This window comes from Gorilla gorilla, chromosome 23, assembly GCF_029281585.2.
Source record: "Gorilla gorilla gorilla isolate KB3781 chromosome 23, NHGRI_mGorGor1-v2.1_pri, whole genome shotgun sequence".
NCBI lineage: Eukaryota > Metazoa > Chordata > Mammalia > Primates > Hominidae > Gorilla > Gorilla gorilla.
In genome coordinates this window covers 38,276,231-38,301,957 of record NC_086018.1, presented here as the reverse complement: position 1 = coordinate 38,301,957, position 25,727 = coordinate 38,276,231, and the positions used below count along the sequence as shown (strand labels likewise).

The window sequence follows — 25,727 nt, the reverse complement described above, 5'->3', positions numbered from 1 at the left end:
GAATGACAACACTATTAACTTCAGTCATTATTAGATTTTATGAGTTAATCAATGTCAAATGCTTAGAGATGTTCTCCATAAATGTTCACATTATTCCACACGCTGATTCTTCAAATGTCTTCAGACAATGATTACAGTTCCCTTGCATCTCATCTTCAGGCTCAATATGATCAGTTCTTTCACCTGTATCTCCTTCCATTTCTTGGTGAAGAGCCAAGAACAGAAAGGTATTTTCTAGAGTAGTCTAACACCAAGTAGACCCTAAGCATTCTGTTAAAAGCTGTGCTTTCATTAGCAATGCCTAAGATGTCACTTTCTCTGGTGATCGTTAACTCCTGATTCACATACTAAGCTTAATGTTAGTTAAAATCTATAATATTTAAAAACATGCTTTTGTTCCCTCATGTAATATTTAACCCATGTAGCTGGGGTTTTTTTATGATTTTTAAAATTTATTTTTATTTTTTATTTTTTTTTTTGAGATGGAGTCTCGCTCTGTTGCCCAGGCTGGAGTGCAGTGGCGCAATCTCGGCTCACTGCAAGCTCCACCTCCCGGGTTCACGCCATTCTCCTGCCTTAGCCTCCCGAGTAGCTGGGACTACAGGCGCCTGCCACCTTGCTTGGCTAATTTTTTGTATTTTTTTAGTAGAGACGGGGTTTCACCATGTTAGCCAGGATGGTCTCAATCTCCTGACCTCGTGATCCACCTACCTCGGTCTCCCAAAGTGCTGGGATTACAGGCGTGAACCACTGCACCCGGCCTATTTATTATTATTATTTTTAGATAGAGTTTCACTCTGTTGCCCAGGCTGGAGTGCAGTGGCGTGATCTCGCCTCACTGCAACCTCCACCTCCGGGGTTCAAGCAATTCTTCTGCCTCAGCCTCCTGAGTAGCTGGGACTACAGGCGCACACCACCACACCCAGCTAATTTTTGTATTTTTAGTAGAGATGGGGTTTTACCATATTGGCCAGGCTGATCTCGAACTCCTGACCTCGTGATCTGCCTGCCTTGGCCTCCCGAAGTATTGGGATTACAGGCGTGAGCCACTGTGCCTGGCCTTTAAATTTTTATTGATTTTTTAATTTGAGCTTAAGACCTTACGTATATCTTTAGGAGCATGGCATATAGAAGATGCTCCATAAATATCTATTAAATGAATGAACCTCTATCATATTTAACTTCACAGTCACCCCACCAAGTTCTTGTTGATCCTATTATTCTACTTATTCCCAGTTTGTGTTCCTCCATCCCGTCACGGATGGGAATGCTGAACTTGACAGAGCTGAGGCTAATCTAGTCATATGCCGCTAAAGCTTCCTTTCAATATGAAACGATCAGCCTAGGAATCGTCAGTTACTAATCCACGCAACTGTTTTAATGTTTAGCCAATATATTTCCATCCCGTCCAAAAGAGAGAACTTGTCAAACGGCCTGTTAAAGTAGAGTACAACAACTATATTATTCTTCTATGCCAGTATTTTTACCAATCAATGAAGGGAATGTATGAAAACTTGTTAGCAAACTATGATTATTGATTACTGCCATACGTACTCAAAAGCAATCTTCTTGATAATCTAGATTCTTTCCTGGAATTAGGACCAAGTTCATTAATCTTTTAGCTACTTTTTCCTTATTTCTCCTTTCAGAAATCATTTAAAAAATTTCCCCAGGCTGGACATGGTGGCTGACACCTGTAATCCCAAGCACTTTGGGAGGCCAAGTCGGGCAGAGATCACTTGAGGCCAGGAGTTTGAGACCAGCTTGGCCAACATGGCAAAACCCTATCTCTACTAAAAATACAAAAATTAGCTAGGCATGGTGGCAAGCGCCTGTAATCCCAGCTACTCAGGAAGCTGAGGCACGAGAATCGCTTGAACCCAGGTGGTGGAGGTTGCAGCAAGCAAAGATCGTGCCACTGCACTCCAGCCTGGACACCAGAGAGAAACACCATAAGGAAAAAAAAAAAAAAAAGGCCGGGCGTGGTGGCTCACGCCTGTAATCCCAGCACTTTGGGAAGCCGAGGCAGGCGGATCACGAGGTGAGGAGATCGCAACCATCCTGGCTAACATGGTGAAACCCCGTCTCCACTAAAAATACAAAAAAATTAGCTGGGAGTGATGGCGGGCGCAATGGCAGGCGCCTGTAGTCCCAGCTACTCGGGAGGCTGAGGCAGGAGAATGGCATGAACCCGGGAGGTGGAGCTGGCAGTGAGCCAAGATCAGGCCACTACACTCCAGCCTGGGCGACAGAGCGAAACTCTGTCTCAAAAAAAAAAAAAAAAAAAAAAAAAATTCACCATTCTCCTCACTTTCTTATAGTGGAGGGGTGCTTCTTTCCCATTTCTGATCTGAGGCTCCACACAGAGGACATCCACCTTTATTTTATCATAGAACTTAAGGCCCTTAAGGCCTCTTTCTCCTTCTTGGAAGCAAGCCTGGAGAGAGGACTGCCCCATTCCGGTGACTCTGGGTTAAGGTTGGAATTCGGTATTAGGAAGTGTGCACGTTCTCCAGTATCTGCTTTGTTGGTAGTAAAGAGGGTACTGTGGCCCCAATATGTTTTCCTCTTTTGCCTTAAACATTCAGAATGTGGGCAGGAAAGATGGGTGTCATTATTAAACTCCCCTCGAAGACTCCCCAGCACTCCTCAAAAATCACAGACAGGGAGGGCTCCGCAATTCTCTTCACAAATTCTTTCTCTGCTCTAGGATCTGTCTTTTGGGTTGAACATCCTTCTTCTTAATAGAAAAAACAAAAGCAACAAAAATTTTACCTCCACTCTGTAATCCCTGGGCATTACACAACTAGTCCAAGGCAATGATTCCTTTCCTAGTCACCAAACGGCATCAAACCAAACTCTAAAGGTTCTTTTAATCTACCTCATTTTTTTGCAAGTCTCAGCTTTCTCTGTGTTTTATTCATGCTTGCTTTTACCCTTACTATCCATCTTCTGAAAATGTCCCATTATAAACTAAGTTAATCAGAAAGCTTCCCCATCTCCATTGCATCTTCTCATTTTATCATTCTTTGGCATCACGGTCAGAGTTAAATTCCTCAGTTTCCTAATACTTTTGAGCCACCATCTCTGCTACATTCTCAAGACTACATGCCTATCTTTTCTTTCTTTTTTTGGAAATGGAGTCTCACTCTGTTGCCCAGGCTGGAGTGCAATGGCATGACCTCAGCTCGCTGCAATCTCCACCTCTCGGGCTCAAGCGATTCTCCTGCCTCAGCCTCCTGAGTAACTGGGATTACGGGTGCCCGCCACCACGCTTACCTTTTTGTATTTTTAATAGAGACGGGGTTTCACCATGTTGGTCAGGCTGGTCTTGAACTCCCGACCTCAAGTGATCCACCCACCTCGGACTCCCGAAATGCTAGGATTACAGGCGTGAGCCACCACTCTTGGCCCATCTTTTCTTTGACACTCTTCTAGTCTATAAACATTTGACCAAGTTCAGGTTTCCTGTACTAGGCTCACCAGCTCATTTTCTCTCAAGATCTGTCACTTTCACTCCACCCATCAACTCTGTCATTTTGGAAAGTACTCTAATTTCAAGTAATAGTTCCCCCCAGCTGCTTCCTCTCTATCCTCTAAGAGATGCTGAGTGTTACCAACCAATTTAAAAATCTGTTTGACTTTCTATTTTAATAGCTGTACTCCAAGCAGACGTGAGCACCAAGTGAGCACACCACTACAGGGCATGCTGCCTCTGCACCAGTTTTAGGGCGAGCATGAGGAACACGTCCTCCACAATTTCCCCCAAATAACAACTCCTCTTCATCTCTGCTCTGAATTCACACAAAATGTCACCAGTGTGACTTAACTTACTGTCTCTGATATAATAATTTCAAACTCACTATAATTTGAGTCTGGGGGAAAGGAGGGTGAGTATAGATATATTCTGTGCTATTGAAACCATGTTCCAAACCGGATTCTTATCCCACTATACCTCAAGGATCCATAAAATCTTATGTACCACCTTCAGTGTGAATCCTAAATTCATCTGAGTTAGCGACCGTATTTGGTAACATAGTGTTGCCCATAAATTCATGCCCACTGGGAACCTCAGAAGGTGATCTCATTTGGAAATAGGGTCTTTGTAGATGCACTCAAGTTTAAGACAAAGTCATACTGAATTAGGGTGGGCCCTAATCCATTAACTGGTGTCCTCATATGAAGAGGGAAATTTTGAGACAGAGAAGAAAAAGCCATGTGAAGATAGAGACACATACGGGAGAACATCGGATGATGATGGAGGCAGACAGTGGTGATTTCAGACTGAAAGCCTCCAGAACTGAGCTCAGGTTGATTGACTGATTGATTGACTGATTGATTGATTTTTTGAGACAGGGTCTCACTCTATTGTCCAGACTGGAGTGCAGTGGCACGATCATGGCTCACTGCAGTTTCGGCTTCTTGGGCTCAAGTGATTTTCCCAACTCAGCCTCCCAAATAACTGAGACTACAGGCATGCACCACCACGCCTGGCTAATTTTTGTATTTTTTTTTTTTTTTTTTTGTAGAGATGGGGTTTTGCCATTTTGCCCAGGCTTGTCTCGAACTCCTAGGCTCAAGTGCCTGTCTCAGCCTCCCAAAGTGCTGGAAGTACAAATGTGAGCCACTGTGCCTGGCCTTTTTTTTTTTTTTTTCTAGGTAGAGCAGACACTTTGGTCATAAAGAGATCTGCAGCACCCAAGTCTCTCATACAAAGTTAACTGCACTTTCCCAACAATTCTACCTTTGAAATCATTCTGATATGCATCTTCCCATGACTTAATATGTATTAACTGTGCTCAAAATACATGTGCGGCACAGCTATTGATGCTCAGGCTCCAGCAGTGAACGCAGCAGGCCCAGACCCTGCCGCTGTGAAGCTTATTACACTCCTAGGGGCAGGGCAGACAAGGAGCAAGCATGGCAGACACAGTAACAGGGCAAGAACCCATTATTCCCCACCACTCCCCTACCCCGCTCCGCCCCCGCCCTCAAGCATTCCTACTACTCAAAATTAGTTAAAGAAACCACCAAAGTAAAACCTGCCCATGACCCAGCAGCACCATCGAGAAATTCATCCTGGGAGACAAACATGAGAATATTATAGCAGGCCAGGCACGGTGGCTCATGCCTGTAACTCCAGCATTTTGGGAGGCCAAGGTGGGCAGATCACGTGAGGCCAGGAGTTCGAGACCAGACTGGCCAACATGTGAAATCCTGTCTCTACTAAAAATACAAAAATTAGCCAGGCATGGTGGCTGGCAGCTGTAGTTCCAACTACTTAGGAGGCTAAGGCAGGAGAATTGCTTGAACCTGGGGGCAGAGGTTGCAGTAAGCTGCGATCACGCCACTGCATTCCAGCCTGGGCAATAGAGGGAGACTCCGCCTCAAAAAAAAAAAAAAAAAAAAGAAAAGGATATTATAGCAGCACTGCTCATAACAACAAAAATCTAGAAGCAATCCAAATGTCTATGAACAGTAGACCTGGTAGTAGAATAGGTAAATTATGGTATAGTCATATAATGGAATATCATATGAACCATAGCTGCCCAAATCCACATGGGAATATATTTGAAATAATACAAGTAAAAATAGCACAACAAAAGAAGGAGGCTCTACACTATATGGGTTAAGTGCAAAAAAGGCAAAATGAAAACAACAGATTGTTTAAAGACAGACACATGCAGAAAGAATATAAAGAAAAGCATAGGAAAGTGATCTTTAGAAGCCACCAGCTCGTATGTTCCATAAACTGACAATTTTAGAGACAATAAAAGTGTAATTTTTGAGAAATTCCTATCCCAGCCTTGCTCAACTTCTCCTTTCTTAGGATTGCAAATGTACTGTCCCTCTCCAAAGAATACAGAAGGACCAGGGAAAAGCGCCACTAGGCTCCAGGCAAACACCTGTTCACGCCTGCCTCGGCTGCAGAGGAATCACGGTGGTGCAGGTCTGCACATTCTCCATTTCAGGGAGTTAATTATTCTGGCTTAAAAGCCCTTCAATCTCCTGCTGGACTGGAGAAAGTAAAGATCTTGTTGCAATCGATATGGCATTTAACAAAGCACTGCAGGTGCAAAATGACAGCAATTTAAAGTCAGGACAAAAGCCTGCTGGAATATGTTACTTTCTCAATATTGTATTTGAGTAACTGGAGGAAACAGGCATCGTAGAAACCCAAGGCCCGGAACATTTGTAACAAATCTTAGAAGTTTCAGTGTCATTCTTTTTTTTTTTTTTTTTTTGAGATGGAGTCTCACTCTGTCGCCCAGGCTAGAGTGCAGTGGCACAATCTCAGCTCACTGCAACCTCCACCTCCTGGGTTCAAGCGATTCTCCTGCCTCAGCCTCCTGAGCAGTTGGGACGACAGACGGGTGTGCGCCACCATGCCTGGCTTTTTTTTGAGACGGAGTCTTGCTCTGTCGCCCAGGCTGGAGCGCAGTGGCACGATCTCGGCTCACTGCAAGCTCCGCCTCCAGGGTTCATGCCATTCTCCTGCCTCAGCCTCCTGAGCAGCTGGGACTACAGACGCCCGCCACCACACCCAGCTAAGTTTTTGTATTTTTAGTAGAAATGGGGTTTCAGCATGTTGGCCAGGCTGGTCCCGAACTCCTGATCTCAGGTGATCCACCTGCCTCGGCCTCCCAAAGTGCTGGGATTACAGTCATGGGCCACTGAGCCCGGTCTCAGTATCTTCTATGTTTACATTAACTACTGATTGCCCCTATAATGTGGTCAAAAGGAATATAAAATCTGGTATTTATCAAAACCTTTTAAAATATTAATGTGCTTTGACCCAGAAATTTCATTTTGGGCAACTAAATTTAGAAAAAATGTGGGCAAAGGTTTATGTATAAGGATTTCTCTGCAGCATTATTTGTAACAGGGAAAAATTAAAAACAATTTAATACTCAACAGTGGGGGAAGGGAATGTTAAGTAAATCAAGGTAAATCTACCTGATGAAACATCATTATGATCACCGTGAATGCTACATAGCAACAGCAGAAAATTCAAGGACACAATGTTAACATCAGGTTCTAGTGACCCTGAGTGCAATAATGTGAAAAGCATCCCTGTATATGAATAGTGTCTGAATAGGGAATTAGTAAAAATAATTCCTGTCATTGTATTTGGGTTGGAGGTTTTTTAAAGAATTTGTTTCTCCACTATCCAAACTGTGTGTGGTTATCTTGTCTTTTTCATTTTTTTTTTAAGACAGGATATCACTGTCACCCAGGCTGGAGTGCAGCGGTGTCACCATGGCTCACTGCAGCCTCAACCTCCTGGGCTTAGGTCATCCTCTCACCTCAGCCTCCCAAGTGGCTGGGACTACAGCATGCACCACCATGCCCGGCTAATTTTTTGTATTTTTGTTAGAGACAGGTTTTGCCATATTGCCCAGGCTGGTCTTGAACTCCTGGGCTCAAGCAATCTGCCCATCTTGGTCTCCCAAAGTGCTGGGATTATAGGAGTAAACCACCGTGCCTGGCCTTTTCTTTCTTCAGAGTTACCCAACTGCTTCATTTTTTAAAAATATAGAAATGTTGGGAAAAGACAGAATAATCCAATATTTAATATTCTGCTCCCAGTATGCATTAAATAAATAAAACAAAATTCAAAAATGGAGGGAACACAAGTACTTTTCTTTTTTGGGTAGAGCAGACACTTTGGTCATAAAGAGATCTGTAGTACCCAAGTCTCTCACACAAAGTTAACTGCAACTTTCCCAACAATTCCACTTTTGAAATCATTCTGATATGCATCTTCCCATTACTTGATATATAGTCACTGAGCTCAAAATACATGCCCTGCTCAGGCTCCAGCAGTGAACACAGCAGGCCCAGACCCTGCCACTGTGAAGCTTATTATACTCCTAGGGGCGGGGCAGAGAGGGAGAAAGACAAGGAGCAAGCGGGGCGGGGTGGGGGGAGTGACAGGGCAGGCTGCACACTGTACGTAGCTGCCCTGAGAAAGCTCCTAGGGAAGGTGGCAGAGAAGCAGAGAGCTGAAGGAGATAAAGACTGAGCCATGCTGCCATCTGGGAAGGATGTTCTAAGCGTATGCTTGGTGTGTGGGGGCCACTTGGCTGGAGCAGCATGAAGGTATGGGAGAGTGACCTGTACTTGTGGGGCGGTGGGATCACCAGGAACCTCAAAGACCAGAGTAAAGACTTTGCTTTTGCCTTGCATTCTCAGCGAGAGAACCAGCCACGAGGGGATTCCCGCTGAAAGAGTAACACAACCTGCCTTTTGTTTTAGCACAGTGCTGTGCAGAACTTCCTGCAACGCCGACATGTTCTACATCTGTGCTGTCTGCACAGTGACTACGAACAAGATGTAGCTATTTAAGTTAATTAAAATAAAATTTAAAATTCAGTGCTTCCAGTCCAGTGGCCACATTTCAAGGGCTGATGTGGCTAACGGCTATCACACTGGACAGTGCAGTGTCAGAGAATCAGTCTGACTCAGACTTGAGACAGGCAAATGTTGAGCCAAGGCAGGGTGGGGAACAGGCAGGAAGTCACTGCAATAACCTAGACAGAAACGGTGGTGGCTTGGCCAGGGCCTGTGCTGTTGAAAGTGGTAAAAAAGGATCTGCTTTTGGATAAAGGTTTGAAGGGCGGTCTTACTGATGCAATGAACATGGTCACGAGCTCCAAAGTTTTTGGCCTGAACTCCTATAGGATGAGAGTGCCATTTGCTGGGAGTTAAGGGGATGTTTTTGAGGGCAGCGTGGGGTGAGATCAGAAGCTGTGTTTTGAACATGTGAACCTGTAAGGCAACCTATGTGGAGTTGAGGAAAAATGATGTGGGCTGAAGACACAATTTTGGAGTTCAGTGTTTAAAGTCATTCCACTTGGTAAGATCACCTGGCAGTGACTACAGATGGTGAGGAGAGGTTCGAAGGTTGAGATCTGGGGCATTCTGCTGAATAAGTATTGAGAACTTGAGGAGGAACTTGTAAAGGAGATGGAGAAGGAGAGGCAGATGGAGAACCAGTGTAGTAAGTGTCCAAAAGCCAAACACAGGAAGTGCTTCAGAAAGGAGGGGAACTCTGTCAATACACTGAGTAAGAAGAGACTAGAGAACAGATCATCATATTACGCAACGAAAAGATCAGAGGTGACTTCCACAAGAAGGTTAATTCCCACTGTCGCTGCCTTACCTAGACTCCTGTACTAGTCCTGCAACTGCACTCCTTTGCTCTAGTACTCCTGCCATTCAAACATGTCCTCTATATTACTGCCAGTGTTTGTTTGTTCCCTCCCTCCCTTCCTCTTTTTTTCTTTTTTTGAGACGGGGTCTTGCTCTGTTGCCCAGGCTGGAGTGCAGTGGCTTGATCATGGTTCACTGCAGCCTCGCCTCCCAGACTCAATCTATCCTCCCACCTCAGCCTCCTGAGCAGGTGGGACTAAAGGTACACACCACCATGCCTGGATCATTAAAAAAATTTTTTTGTAGGCTGGGCGCGGTGGCTCACGCCTGTAATCCCAGCACTTTGGGAGGTCAAGGGGGGGTGGATCACTTGAGGTCAAGAGTTCCAGACCAGCTTGGCCAACATGGTGAAACCCCATCTCTACTAAAAATACAAAAATTAGCCAGGCGTGGTGGCGCATGCTTGTAATCCTAGCTACTCAGGAGGCTGAGGCACGAGAATCACTTGAACCCAGGAGGTGGAGGTTGCAGTGAGCTGAGTGAGAGAGAGAGACTCTGCCTCAAAAAAAAAGAAAAAAAAAAGCTGGGCACAGTGGCTCACGCCTGTAATCCCAGCATTTTGGGAGGCCAGGGCGGGTGGATCAGGAGGTAAGGAGTTCGAGACCAGCCTGGCCAACATAGTGAAATGCCGTCTCTACTAAAAATACAAAAATTAGCCGGGCATAGTGGCACACTCCTGTAGTCCCAGCTACTCGGGAGGCTGAGGCAGGAGAATCGCTTGAACTTGGGAGGCGGAGGTTGCAGTGAGCAGAGATTGTGCCACTGCACTCCAGCCTGGGCAACAGAGCGAGACTCCAACTCAAAAAAAAAAAAAAATTTGTAGAGATGGGGTTTTACTATGTGGTCCAGGCTGGTCTCAAACTCCTGGGCTGAAGCAATCTGCCTGCCTCAGCCTCCCAAAGGGCTGGGATTGCCGGTGTGAGCCACTGCACCCAGCATCTTCTAAACCTTAAATTTTCCTACATCACTACTCAGCTGAAAAATCTTTAATAGTATATTGTCTACAGCAATGGCCAAACTGTAAGTGCACATAAAGATCACACGGGGGTGACTAAGTCCCAAAGCCACCTGTCACAGAAGATTGGTGGAGACCTGGGAACTGTGTCTTTAAGTAGCAGCCCAAATAATGGTTGTAAACCACGTTGAAAAGGATTGGCCCATAGGGCCAAGTCCCAAATCCTAAGCAAAGCAAACACCTTTTCCAAATTTGGTCCCATACTTCTTGTCTAGTTCCTTTCTTTCCTATTCTAAGACAGTGTGTGTGCATGTGTGTACGTTTCAACAAGCTCTAACTAATTATTCAGACTAACTGCCTTTCCCCCAAATGCTATGTTCTTCTAGATATTATTGCCCCTTGCACATGAGGCTCCTGCTGCTTAGAAGGCACTTTTAATCTGGTGTGCTCAGAAAATTCTGACTCATTCTTCAAGACTCAGACGTCACTGCTAGTGTGAAGGCTCAGCCGATTACCCAAACTCTGTTAAACATTTCTATACATTTATCACACTATCTGCTGGGAATTCTGCTATCACCTCCTCCTCACCTCAACCCACCCCTCTGCCACCAACTCCAAGAGGCTGCAGAGAGAAAGATGGCATTTTCTCCATCTGTGCACAATGAAGACATTATCTAACATGCTACAGATATTTGATAACCATGGATGACTGTCAGCCTGATACCAAAGGATACTGTAAAGTATGTGTATGCTCCAAGACTTAAGAAGACACTGCCATTGTAGAGTGCCAGGGAAGTCAGAAATGGCTCTGTCTAAAGGACAAACCTCTATGTGGGGCTTGAAGGATGACTGGAACTTAGAGGGAAAGAAGAGGAGAGGTGCCAAGGGGACACAGTCCCAGACTCCCAGGCAAGACCTTGGAGAGGCAGCTGGTGGTGATGACAGGGAGGCAAGGAAGGGGTGTGGAGAAACCTGACCTCCCCCACTAAGAAAGATACAGACTCAGAATACTAAAACTAGAATTTGAAATCTATAGATGATCTTTTCAAATAAATATTTTAAGCCCTGGTCTTAAAGGGCATTTCAAAAAACAAAACAGGCTGGGCACGGTGGTTCATGCCTGTCATCCCAGTGCTTTGGGAGGCTGAGGTGGAAGGACTGCTGGAGTCAAGGAGCTTGAGACCAGCCTGGGCAACATAGCATGACTCCACCTCTACAAAATTCTTAAAACCAGCCAAGCTTGGTGGCGTGCATCTGTAGTCCCAGCTACTTGGAGGCTGAGGAGGGAGGACTGCTTGAGCCCAAGAGTTTGAGGTTGCCATGAGCTATGGATCACACCACTGCACTCCAGCCTGGGTGACAGAGTGAGACTCTACCTCCAAAAAATAAAAATAAATAAAAACACAAAAACAACAAAAACTGAACCTTTACAACCTGCTGGTTGGATCTAATAAGCGCTCCCATCTTCTTTTAAGGATGAAACAGACTCAAAGCTTGGTTTATTAAAATAACATTCTAAGGAGGAACTAAGGCCACACACTGAATCCTTGCATGAGCTTATCAACTATTACTCTATCCTTACACCTGCTTTCTCACAAAGGGGAACAGGGAAAGTATGTGGTAGACTAACACAAATCTCTCACCTTTATCCCCAAAACAAAACACCATCTCTTTGCACATCTCCTACTAAGGGACAGACCTAAATGGTTCCCATGGTATCCAATGGACTATGTCCTACACAGAGCTGCTCATGAATAAGAGTTGAATCCAGGAGTCTCTGCTACTTCATTAGTTCTAAAACTCCCCCTAGAGCACCTAATTGCTATGTTGGCATATAGCTCCTCAACATTTTCAGAATAATCCAGAATCTGGCAATTCTCTTGTTTTCTATTTTTTTTTTTTTTTGAAATGGAGTCTCGCTCTATAACCCAGGCTGGAGTGCAGTGGCATCATCTCGGTTCACTGTAACCTCTGCCTCCTGGGTACAAGCGATTCTACTGTCTCAGCCTCTTGAGTAGCTGGGATTACAGGCGTGTGCCACCACACCCAGCTAATTTTTGTTTTGTTCTTTATGCCTGGCTAATTTGTGTTTTTTGGCAGAAACAGCGTTTCGCCATGTTGGCCAGGCTGGTCTCAAACTCCTGGCCTCAAGTGATCCTGGCCTCAAGCACCTTGGCCTCCCAAATTGCTGGGATTACAGGCATGAGCCACTGTGCCAGGCTGAATTCTCTTTTTATCTTTGGGTGAATCCTTGAGGGCAACCAGCCTCTGAACATTGACACATCAGAACTTATAAAGTAGTTTTAATTATATGCAGTTTCAAAAAATATAGTTAGAAAAATAGGAGATCTAAAAGGAATAGAATAATAAGCTTTTCATGCAAAAATATCTACTTTGTTGGTATGCATGATGAAATAAAAAATTAGATTTGAGATTTTGTTCTAAAAGTCTTTACCTTTGGCAGCTAGATATTTCATATTTTACTCTACTTGATCTTAGCCAAAAGGTCAAGAAAAGATGGCTTTTTCATATTTTATGCTACTTACTATCATTCTTTTTATGCCCACAAAAATCAGTTAACAACTGGTAACGATCTGAAATGGTCTTTCATTTTGAATCACAGGAACATAAAATTGCTTACCTGGGGGGAAATAAACTGGGGAGGCACTTGCGCCCGGAGACTGGGAGAAGAATTTAGTGGCTGCACTGGTGTGTGCAGACCTCTCGATTGTGCTGTGCTGTTTCCAAACAAACCATGACTACCGCCCTGTAAACAGAAAAGCAGCAGTAAGGCTTTTTGTTAACATAAGAAAATGCAAGTAAGAAACAGTTCTGGTCTTTTAGATCTCTCAGAAGAATCACAGGCTGTGTTCGATGGAATAACAGAATTTTGTAACTGAGAAGTTCCTTATCTTAGAAGGCTTGGGGCAATTACTCAGATTGACTCATGGGCACCTGTACAGTTTGAAGAACTCTATAAAACGGAAAGGGTTCAATTTCATCAAATATTAGGAAAAGTCCTACATTCTTTTTTGTGAACCAAAGATATAGGCAACATAACATTTATTTCAAGTACTCTTCTTTGCGATTGGGTTTACCAAATTTATTCTCAAGCTTTATAATCTGACCTCCATCTTGAAAGGCACCTGAGTAAAAATGCAGCCTTATGAATAGTTATCAGTTGTGTTTATAAAACATTATGATGTGATTTCTCTGCCGTCCAAGAGTGAGCCTAGCACCCTTCCTTGTCCTGGATCTGCTCAATCCTTTCTTTGACAGATGAGGAAATGTGACTCAATTACCCAGTGAGATAAAAAAGGAAGAAAGGGAGAAAGTAAAAACCATTACAGGGACACCAAAATAAACATTACTCACCTGTAACTTCTCATTCAAACACATATCAGTCTAGTTAAAAATAAGCTGAACTCCCTCCTTTCTGGAGGCCCAACTCACTGGAGCACTTCTACACTATTCCAATGAGATAACTAAGAGAGTTGGGTTATATGGTGGCCCTTACTTTCTGACTCGTTTCTAGCTGAGAAAAGTCCTTCAGCGAAGAAACCATATTTGATAATAATGCAACACTGTGTTCCCTCTGCCTGAGGTTCTTTCTGATACCATCTTCACTTGACCTCTTCAAGGACCAGCTTGGAGGTCATCCTCATCAAGGAAGTCTTCCCCAAAACATCTTCCTGATTTCACCTTCAGATTAACTGAGCCCACCTCTCCAATCTCAAAACGCTTTAAAACTCATCAAACCACACTATAGTTATTTTCCATTCTGTCTTTCTACTGTTAAATCTTTCCCTCTTCGTATTCCCAGAACTCAATAAATCCCCAGTCTGTAGGATGAATGTATCAACTGTAAATATCCATGACCCACCAATTCCACACACCGGAAAATGTCCCACTGAACACCTTCAGCAAAGACAGCTGCATCACTGCTTATACTGAGTATTATACATATACCCTGAATTGAAATCACCACCATTATCATAACCCTGGAATCACAGGGATTAAGGTAATTTTAAAGAATTTTGTAATGGCTTCATTAAAACCTAGAACACTAAAAATACTGTGATGGCTTAATGATTAAAAAATAGATTAAGGGACTGCTGTAGGGAAATTAGTGAACTTAAAAGCATTGAAAATAAAAATGATTCTAAACATAAAGTCGAAATGGCAATTAAAATCTGTGTATCTCGTAAATCAAAGATCCATCATGAATTTTATGTCTCCCAAAGGGTTGTTTAAACATGAGAAGACCTTTAATTCTAGAAACTAAATCTCTACTGCTGCTGTCTTACCAACACACAGCCCTAACTTTCCTCAGATCGTGGTAGTCAGTAGCTTCGCTACCCTGATCATCTCCAAGAAAACAGGAAACATTTATTTCACGAAGGATATTCTGCTACGATCTTTCTCACTTTATCATCAAAGTAATGACTTAGTTATTAGATGTCAATTATTCACGACTGGTCCTTGGGCGGTGGGGTTATTGGTAACTAAAGTTCCTGCCAGAATCCATTTTTTGGCAAATACAAAATTGCTTCCTGAGGGTCATTCTAAATTTCAACCTCTCCTTTAATTAACAAGTATTGAAATGAATTTACTTTTTAAGCTCCTGTAATATCAATTCCTACTTTCCTCTTCCCAGTAGACAATTTCCACCCTCCCCCACCATAGGTTTTAGGCTTTTCATTATCAAGTGACCCTACAGCCACACAAAGCACTATGATATATCTGGAATGGACAATAATATAGGTAAGTCCACAGTAGTTGATCAAAAAATGCCTCGTCTATAACTTAATATGGAAGCTGGGCATCACAAGCTGCTCATTTTCTTGGCCCCAATATAGCTATTTTTGCACAGTGATGTATTCAGGGGCAATCATACAGATTTGGTCTTTAAAAATATTTAGAAATTAGGAAAAGGGTAATCAAAAACTTATAAAGGCCAGGTACAGTGATTCACACCTGTAATCCTAGCATTTTGGGAGGCTGAGGCTAGGAGTTCGAGACCAACCTAGGCAACATAAGCAAGACCCCATCTCTAAAAAATAAACGGGAGAAAGGCTGGGCGCGGTGGCTCACGCCTGTAATCCCAGCACTTTGGGAGGCCAAGGTGGGCGGATCACGAGGTCAGGAGATCGAGACCATCCCAGCTAACACGGTGAAACTCCGTCTCTACTAAAAATACAAAAAATTAGCCGGGCGTGGTGGCGGGAGCCTGTGGTCCCAGCTACTCAGGAGGCTGAGGCAGGAGAATGGCGTGAACCTGGGAGGCTGAGCTTGCAGTGAGTGGAGATCACGCCACTGCATTCCAACCTGGGCGACAGAGCAAGACTCCATCTCAAAATAAATAAATAAATAAATAAATAATAATAAATGAAAAATAAACGGTAGAAAAAAGGCACTTGTATATGTGCTAATGCAGGTTTGTGTGGCTATTACTAAAGCTCTACTGTTGTACAAGAGGCTTTTACAATTACCTGAGTCTGGTGGTATTTGCTTCAACTATACTGTTTAACTCAAAAAAGCATACAAATTAAAAACAAAATTACCAAGCTAACCAAAATCTGTGATTTGGAAAATCGAAATCTTAAATTTTATTAATATGAAGTATATTAAAATAATTCTGTAAGAAAATAGTCTTTAAAAACCATGTCCATATTTAGATAGAATATGTGCACAAACCTGGTTAACAATGGACTTTGTAGCAATCTACAGATGAAAAAAAATAAGAAGAATGACCTTTTTTTAGAGCCTAATGCTCGGCTAGTTTGGCTGGTCTACTATACTAATTTATGTACTAATAGCATTTGATAATCATGTGATCCACCACATTTACAATCACCATTAACTGTGAATGTTACGCCTATTTCATGTTTTCTATACCTCGATTCAAAATAAAAGAACCCCCAAAACATCAATATAATAATTTCTTCCCTGTTTATATAAACAGTATATATCCATGTCCTCTGTGGAAGCAGTAGGGAAAATGATGAAATATAAAGGAAGAAAATAAAAAATCAGTTGTAACTCCCAATCCAGAAATAACCAACCGAACACATGGATATAGTATAATCCATTTTAAAAAATGTGCTAAGGCAGCAATTAGAAAGCATATAAGAGACCTATGTGCAACTTAACTGGTGTCAGAGGTATTGCTTCACATCACCCTGTAACGTGTATGTGGAAGTTATCATATGGAGACAGAACATCATCATGTATGCATCATGTGGATGCAACTAATAATTACAAGTTGTATAATTAACGTCCTCCCACAACGTCCTGAGGTGAAGGTCACGGTGACAAGTAAGTGGTCACAGAAGTATGGCTATCACTGCTGGGGTTATTGTTACAAAGGAATTCTGACTCCAAAGTCCTGGTTTTCTCCACAATAACTACAACAGAGCTATTGTGGGAAGGCAGGCAGGGTCATGCTGTGCGCCCTCAGGCCTGGCAAGGTGAGGAGGCATGATCCTCCCAGCCCTGCCTGTCTTGTTTCTACTGCACAGCCCTTCCCTGGAGGGTTGCCAGATCCAACCCCAGGTGCAATGAAACACTGCTGTGTCTCAGCAATACCCATTCTTCCCAAAGCTTCACCATTTACTATTTAAAGTTACCCTTCTCCGGGTAATTACTATATTTTACACTTAAAGACACTAGATTTCAAGATGCCATAACCCACAAATACTTAATCATACTAGTTTTCCTATTTTTAAATTAGCAGGTTTATTAAATTGAAAAGATCTCCAAAGTATTACATATCCAATCTAATGTTTAAAATGGCAAATGCATTAAGTTAGATTGTCTAAGGTACTTACGTAGCCTCTTTAACATTTTCCTTAGTCAGTTATTAGTTTACTTATTAAATATGAACTTATGATCAAAAATGAGAAGACAAAAAAAAAATACAGGTTTAAAATAAAATCCGTGTTGAAAAACATGAAGAGAGATGGGTTCTATGGGCTGAAAGATCTAGAATCTACACTTAATATCATTCTGTGCATTCAGTAATCAACAAATTTCCCAAGACAGACAAATGATGCAATAAACTGCAGACCAGGACCAAGGCGAGGCCATAGCCAAGCAGTTATAAATTTGAGAGGCCTCCTTACTTGTCTAGCAGCGAAGTTTTGGGGGTTGAGCCCTGTGCCGATTGCTCCAAGGCTGACGTTGGGTAGTGTGGAACCAGAGGGAGACAGCTTGTAGCTGGGAGAAGGGGAGAAGGGAGAGCAGGGAGCCTCATCCCCAAGGCACCCATCTTGATTGGAGAAAGGCAAAGTCAGCTGAAAAGTAGTAGGAGTTAGCCAATCACAACAAGTGTTGGTTAGTGAAGCAACAGAATGCAAGAAGGGAAAAGAGAGAAACACTAGCAATAAACAAAGTTAGAGTGTATTAGCAATAACCGAGGATGGAATTTGGATCTGATAATAATCTTTACACTTGGCCCAACAGACACCATCTGTCATCTTCTTTGATATAGATTTTTCTTTTCCTCTAAGTTAGTAACACGTTCTGTCCATTGCATTACGATAAAAATTGCCAGACACTTTATTTTTACGCATCTAATATTGATTACTCTAGCAATGTGGCTGCTGAAACAGAAGCCAGGCCAATCTCGTGAATATGTTGCTGTCTGGACCAGCAACAACAGTGTCAAAACGTGCCAGATTTAAAAATTTTGGTTTTAACTGCTTTCTGAAGACCAGCAACACAGCAAATTGGTATTCTGGATCAAGATATAATTCCCACCATTAGAAATGTTAAACATCAAAACCAATAGGTAGAAACTGCTTGGTTAAATTAGGTAGATGAGAATTTGAAAAGTATACCATTGTAACTAAACACAGATCGCTAGGAACTGGGGAAAGATAACAACAGAGTTATCTCAAAACTAGAAGAAGGCAAGGCCTTAGGAGACATGGAATATTTGCACAAAATCCCAAAATTTATTTTGTAGCTGCACAGCAGCGGAAAAAAGAATGCAGAGTAAGTTTATCTCTAAAATTTCCACACTTCATGAATTTCTCAAAACTCAGATTTTCTAATACACACATGCTAAAGACAGATGGTTCTTGCTCTTGCCTGATCACCTGTTGACATCAACGGTTTTCGGGTCACTACGTTAATGCAGGTGATGTTTGTGTTTTGCTCATCTAGTTCAGTAATCCTATGCTTCCTCTAGAATCAGTTATCAAAAGACAATGGGAACCAAAGTGGTTCTCATGAATTATTATCTTAAACAAAGGATTCAACTCACCTTCTCAAAATAAGGCCCACTATCTGTGGTTCCCATGTCTTTGGAATTAGGTGGACGGAACCCAGATCGATCCTTCCTCATGATATCATTAAAATCCCCGAGATTCATCGCTCGCTTGTCCACATCAAATTTTTTATCTGAAAGGCTTCCTGAAAAGTAGCATAAACAGAGTGAAAATTTCCAGAATCAATGTTTCCCCCATGAACCAAGAGTGACCTGCCCCACTATCCTCATGGGGGTGCCGGGTATAAGCTATTAATATTTCTATTTCTGGGGATAAGACGAGACAAACTCTTATTGGTCCAGGCTGCTGGTTTTTGTCCCTGGAACACACATGGGTCCTTTTTATTTATTTATTTATTTTAAAAAACAAAACAAAACAAAACATGTATCTGTTGTAGTTGGTTTTCCATGGAAGACTGAAAGAGCCTTAGGGATAACCTGGCAAAAATCTGGCTAAGAAAACATTTAGACTGGATACTGATGTGTTTGATGAACACATCTTGCTCATAAATTCAAATGTCCTCAGGGAGAGAAGTTGTCTGTTTTTGCTATTTTAGCATCATCTAGATAAATGGTCTGGGTGAAACATAGTTACAAGGAATAAAAAGATCAAAGAGGCTATTTTAGCATCATCTAGATAAATGGTCTGGGTGAAACATAGTTACAAGGAATAAAAAGATCAAAGAGGCACAGTGGTTGCCCTAAAACTTAGAACTTAAGAGCTGAACACAGAAGATGTGTCCACATTACCTACACGGTGCAATTTCCCAGGTGCCATAACTATACCACTTTTCCTTCACAACTCTATAAATGTGCTGTCGTCTGCTGATATAACCAGTGCTGCCCCAGGAAACTCATGTTTTAATTATTCTCGTATTTAGAAATATCATAGATCAAAGACTACCTACTTCCTTTACTACCCAGAATTATTTTCATTTCTTCTTAGTTTGATTCTTTTCAAGTTCCTCAGGGTGATCAAGAGCATTACTATGAAAACCCCACAGACTAGTGGCTAACACCGCTTCCACTCCAGTTGCAATGTGAGAGTTTGTCAATAATGAAGCATCCTGGTACAGACAGGACTGGCAACTTGAGGGCCACATCTGGCACACAATTTGTTTGGCCCCATAGAGCATTTTAAGAGACCCGAATTAGTTCTGATATATAAAAATCAGGGCTGGGCACAGTGGTTCACACCTGCAATCCCAGCACTTTGGGAAGGCGAGGAAGGTGGATTACTGGAGGTCAGGAGTTCGAGACCAGCCTGGCCAAAATGGCGAAATCCCGTCTCTACTAAAAATACAAAAATTAGCTGTGCGTGGTGGCACACGCCTGTGATCCCAGCTACTCGGGAGACTCAGGTGGGAAAAATCGCTCGAACCTGGGAGGCAGAGGTTGCAGTGAGCAGAGATCACGCTGCTGCACTCCAGCCAGGGTGATAGAGCAAGACTCCGTCTCAAAAAATCAATAAATAAATACAAAAATCATAATGCCAGTATATATCTGAATTTCTGGCCTCTCCTGAAAGACTTGTCATAGCTCAGCCTGGATTCCTCCAGAGCAGCAACTGCTAGGAGCCATGCAAGGCTGATTCTTCTAGGTGGACTCTCCACAGTTAACCTGTGGCCACCTCGTCCCAGGTTTTTTTTTTTTTGAGACTGAGTCTCGCTATGTTGCCAGGCTGGAGTGCAGTGGCACAATCTCGGCTCATTGCAACCTCTGCCTCCTGGGTTCACGCCATTCTCCTGCCTCAGCCTCTGGAGTTGCTGGGACTACATGTGCGCTACACCATGCCCAGCTAATTTTTGTATTTTTAGTAGAGATGGGGTTTCACCATGTAGGCCAGGATGGTCTCGATCTCTTGACCTCGTAATCCACCCACCTCGGTCTCCCAAGGTGCTGGGATTACAGGCATGAGCCACCATGCCCGGCCTCATCCCAGCTTCTTATACCTGGCACACATCACTTATTTACATTCTTTGCTGACTCCTGTAGTCATCTGAGTTTTCTATCCCTGCCCAGTGTCTAGCACAGTACCTTACAAAGAGTAAGTGCTCAATCAATGTCTACTGAACTGCACCTATCCCTACTCAAATTGGGCAGGAGATGCCAAAAGGACACTGTAACACTGATATACTCCATTCTTTTCAGCGGAGTGATACACACCTACAGACAAATCCATTTTGCTGCTTGGATTATCTTCAGTCTGACTCTGAAAAATAAAGAACAGATGAGAGAGAATTAAGGATGCACATCTTTGAATCAAAGAAGTGGCATTATTCACCTGAGAGCCACGTCTTACTACTGGCACCATAGAAGGTTCTCTGAAATGAACTTAATGGTAATGAAGACATTAACATTTTTAATATGCTAGCTTGATTGCTGTTTGGGCCTATATTCCTACAATTCAGTTTTCACATACAATTAGTCTCAATAAGTCTACAAAGAGAGCAATAGATAAACAGCTGCCTGAAGAAGTAAACCCCCGTCCTTAAGTTCTAGTCAGCCCAGGATCAAATTCCATGAGTGGCCGCCAAATAATGACAACTTCTTCTCGTGACTTGTCAAGTCATCAAACCTTCAACTGTGCAGCCAAGTCAAGTCATTTGTCTTTTGGCAACCAGGGACAGGGTGTCCCCACAACATTGCCGAGAGATAAAGAAATCAGAAATTCTACAAGAATTCCCTATGTAATTAGTCCCAGTATAGTTTTTCTAGTTTCGTTATTGTTGCCTTTTAAAAAAATCATAATATGAAAACTAGTACAGTAATATGGTCGGAAACAACTGTATAAATTTTAAATGCCTCTTTCTTCTCTATCCTCCTAAGGAAAAGGACACAATGACTACACATTTAAAAGCCATAACCTTTAAATGTTGGAGTATGTCGTTAATAAGAACAGAAGAGAAATATTACTTAACTCAAAAGATCAAGAACATTGCTTAACTAGTTTTTAAATCTGTAATTTTGTACTATATGTGGCAGTTGTCTTAAAATTTGTATTAATATGAAACCTAAAAGTTGGGATATGTTATACATTTGAAAAAAATAAAACTTACCAGCAATCCCATATTTGAAAACTGTTTGGCAAGAGGATTCATCCATGAATCATTGTTTCCTCCTTTGAGTGAGCACTACAGAAATGAAACACGGAACCTCAGAACCAAATAATTTATTTCAGCCTCCTGAGTTTTATTAATACAGACTGAAAATGTAGACTTGAGTTTACCTTTTTAAGTCCTATTTCTCTTTAACTAAAATTATGTTGATATTTTATGTTAGTTTAAATGATTAATAAACCCTAGTTATATCTATGTTTTCATTTTTATAAAATTCACCACACTGAACCAGAAGTAACTGGAAAAATACATGCTCAGCTGGTACTTTTGCTTTTTAAATAGAAAGAAGTCTGATATGATTTTCTCAAATAGAAGTTTTGCACACGACTACTTTCACTTTCATTAGGCTGCTCTCCTCGTAACCCAAACTGGTTTATGTTAGGAGAAAACAGTTTGATGTCAGTGTGTGTCATTTGGAAAGGAGCCTATTTAAACTGGGCATTATAAGGAACTCATAGTGCTTCCTCTGTTTGTTTCACAGCACAAAAACACTGGTCCTGGCGGTAAAGAGACCTAGTGGAAGACACCAATGCTGATCTCCTGGGCAAAGTAGGGCAGAGGAAGGTTTTAATTTTTTAATGGGACAAACTAGTTTCTCCCCTGAACAAGGCACTGACCATGAGCTCCACTTTCACTTCTGTGAGGGAGGCAGGGGGAACTATGAAGAGGATTGGGTGGGGTGGGGCTTTGTGCAGTTGTGTATTTCACAGGTGAAAATTCTCTATGTTGTGATGATAGCTATCTTTTTTTTTTCTCTGTCACCCAGGCTAGAGTGCAGTGGCGCCATTCCAACTCACTGCAAGCTTTGCCTCCCGGGCTCACGCCATTCTCCTACCTCAGCCTCCCGAGTAGCTGGGACTACAGGCACCCACTACCATGCCTGGCTAATTTTTTGTATTTTTAGTAGAGATGGGGTTTAACCATGCTAGCCAGGATGGTCTCCATCTCCTGACCTCGTGATCCACTCGCCTCGGTCTCCCAAAGTGCTGGGATTACAGGTGTGAGCCACCGCGCCCAGCCCGTGATGGTAGTTATCAAATCAATTTTATTATCCTTGAAAGTGACGAAGTACTTAAGTTTAGTACGGGTTTTTTTGGTGTGTGTGTGGGGGTGGTGGTTTTTTTTTTGAGACTGAGTTTCGCTCTTGTCACCCAGGCTGGAGTGCAATGGCGCGATCTCGGCTCACTGCAACCTCTACCTCCTGGGTTCAAGCAATTCTCCTGCCTCATCCTCCCGCCTCATCCTCCCAAGTAGCTGGGATTGCAGGTGCCTGCCACCACACCCAGCTAATTTTTGTAGTTTTAGTAGAGACGGGGTTTTGCCATGTTGGCCAGGCTGGTCTTGAACTCTTGACCTCAGGTGATTCACCTGCCTCAGCCTCCCAAAGTGTTGGGATTACAGGCATGAGCCACCGCAGCCAGCTAGTACAGGTTTTAAGGTCAAAAAAGCCCTCACTAGAGGGAGGGGGGAATGGGGAGTTACTGTTTAATAGGTACAGAGTTCAGTTTTGTAAGATGGAAAGAGTTCTGTGGATAGATGGTGGTAAATGGCAGCATAAGTATGTGAATATACTTATTGCCACTGAACTGTACACTTAAAAATGTATGCTATGGTAAATTATACGTTATATGTATTTTATCACAATTTTTAAAAAAATGCCCTCGGTATGTAAAGTCAGAATCACTGGTACTGGGGCTGAAAGAGTCAATTCCCAATTAACTTAATTAATTAAATCTTGGTTGTCACCCTAGAGAGGTATTTATTAGTCCCTTTCAATCAGTTAATTTAGTCTCATTGTTAATTTGTAAATAACCAAAAGAAAGCCAAAATCACACTAGACAACCTGAGAGTGCAAGGAATGCTGAAAAGTTTGCTGAATAATTCCTTCTGTGACTAAAGAAATAAAAGCTCTTAATAGAAGAAAAACCGTAAGTGACTGCTTAAGCAAAACATCTCTAAACAGAAACAGACTGTATTCTTATGCTATAAAAGAAAGAGTCATCTACAAAATTAGTGTCCTATAGGCAAAGGGCAAAGGGGATGAAGGCCCAATCCTCAGACATGGGAAGGCCTCTAAGATGGCATCTGGTATTTGAAACGTGGGAGAATATTAGCTGTGAACCGTTTCATAGGGTGCCAAGACTCCCATGTTGAAGTTAAGTACTGGATGCCCATTTCGTATTTCCACTATTTTATTTGTCAAATGAAAATCTGGAATTGAAAAAAGAGAGGGTCTGCCAAGACACTGGTTCAGGCTCAAAGACTACTGTTCTAGATTGAAAACCAAAGTCCTCATCAAACTGTGATGAGGACTTTCACACAGAAGGTGAAAAGTTTAGTACACAACCTGGTATATGATGTAGAGAAATCATCTAGCTGCTAGGCTGGGCGCGGAGGCTCATGCCTGTAATCCCAACACTTTGGGAGGCCGAGGTGGACGGATCACGAGGTCAGGAGATCGAGACCATCCTGGCTAACACGGTGAAACCCCGTCTCTACTAAAAATACAAAAAATTAGCCGGGCGTGGTGGCGGGCGCCTGTAGTCCCAGCTACTCGGGAGGCTGAGGCAGGAGAATGGTGTGAACCTGGGAGGCAGAGCTTGCAGTGAGCTGAGACTGCACCACTGCAGTCCAGCCTGGGCGGCAGAGCAAGACTCCGTCTCAAAAAACAACAACAAAAAAAAGAGAAATCATTAATCATTTAGCTGCTATAGCACACAAGTACTCACTGGTATTTCATTTGTCGGGAGAAGGGTTCTGGGTCTTGGAATTTCCCAAATCAGATAAAATCAAGACGTGCTGATTGCCACGGGAGAAGCCAGCATTATCTTCCTTTGGATTCCCTCCTACATATCTATGGGGATTTACTGGAAGGACTTCTCTGGCTTTAGAATGCAAAAGCATTTATAAAGTATGCCTTGAGAGCCTCCAACAGATTATTATAATGTGGAAACTAAAAATGAAAAATATCTCGTATCTTTGAAAACTTCATTTTACCCACAGCAACAGTTTTATAGTTCAAGGTTTCAAGGTCATGGGAAAGCAAGACGAAGGGTAAAAGGGAAGTAGTTATTTGTTTCCAAGAAAATATTTTTCCCCTTACTTAGGACCTTGAGGACCCCAGTTGCCTCACACCTTTGATTTAAAAATCCTCAGTTCTGGCTAGGCATGGTAGCTCCCGCCTGTAATCCCAGCACTTTGGAAGGACAAGGCAGGAGGATTGAGCCCAGGAGTTTGAGACCATCCTGGCAACAGGGCGAAACCCTGTCTCTATTAAAAAATACAAAATTTAGCTAGGCATGGTGATAGTTCCGGCTACTAAGGAGGCTGAGGTGGGAGGACTGCTTGAGCCCAGGAGGTTGCGCAGCGAGTCGTGATTGTCCCACTGCACTCCAGTCTGGGTGACAGAGGGAGAACTTGTCTCAAAACAAAAACAAACAAAAAACCTCAGTTCTGCCTTCTCAGAGCGAATGAGCAAGCGCGAACATTTCTAAGCAGGCTACCTTCATTTGTTTCTTTCCTCCTTGTCCCCAGCTTGCTGAGTTGTGGGAGGAAGCACTGCCCTGAGAGCCAGTGGTGTTCCAGACTCCTCCATCCTCCTCCTCTTCCCAGCTGGGATGGCGAGTTCCTGTGACTGGCCCGTCACTCTCCCCCCAGCCGTCTTGCATAGATTTGGAATCTTTAAGGAAAGAATGAATTAACTCTTTGCAACAGCTATATAAAACAATCACCAGAATAATAATTCCTTGCAGATGCAGCATTTACGTGTCTTTGTAATTTTATCTACTCCATCTCCATGGCAAGACAAATATTATTACTCATTTTTTAGAGAGCAGGAAACTAAAATCCATAAAGCTTCAATGATACACAGAAAGTTAACAAACCATAGAATCAAGGCCTCCTGATTTATGGATCAACGCTTTTTCCCTTGCACAAAGTTGGGACAGGAATTTCAAAACTGAAAAGAACTTATCACAACATTCCTGGCAAGAAATTTCACATCTCAATTAAGATAAATCTGTTCCTCTTAATGAACATGGTTTACTGTAGCCCTGGTTTTATCCTCCATTCAGTATGTACTTTATATACAACGGACACTATAAATACGAGGTATGATAAAGGACAACTGTCTAGCTTGCTTGGGGTGAAGCAGAGACGAACAGAA

The 25,727-nt window shown here is 42.6% G+C and overlaps 1 protein-coding gene across 15 annotated transcripts in view; it reads right to left on the bottom strand.

The window, feature by feature from the left end:
* TNRC6B (trinucleotide repeat containing adaptor 6B) overlaps positions 1-25,727 on the bottom strand; it is a 296,357-nt gene that overhangs the window by 36,905 nt on the left and 233,725 nt on the right. For 14 of the 15 annotated variants that reach the window (XM_055374703.2, XM_055374712.2, XM_055374709.2 and 11 more), the window contains 5 exons: positions 25,066-25,241; positions 21,503-21,577; positions 20,610-20,655; positions 18,441-18,589; positions 12,813-12,938 (listed from right to left, as the gene is read on the bottom strand). In XM_055374703.2, coding sequence (XP_055230678.1) covers positions 12,813-12,938; positions 18,441-18,589; positions 20,610-20,655; positions 21,503-21,577; positions 25,066-25,241 — 572 coding nt within the window. Of the gene's footprint in view, positions 1-12,812; positions 12,939-17,295; positions 17,467-18,440; positions 18,590-20,609; positions 20,656-21,502; positions 21,578-25,065; positions 25,242-25,727 lie in introns of all 15 variants that reach the window. The other variant, XM_055374696.2, reaches the window with a different exon arrangement.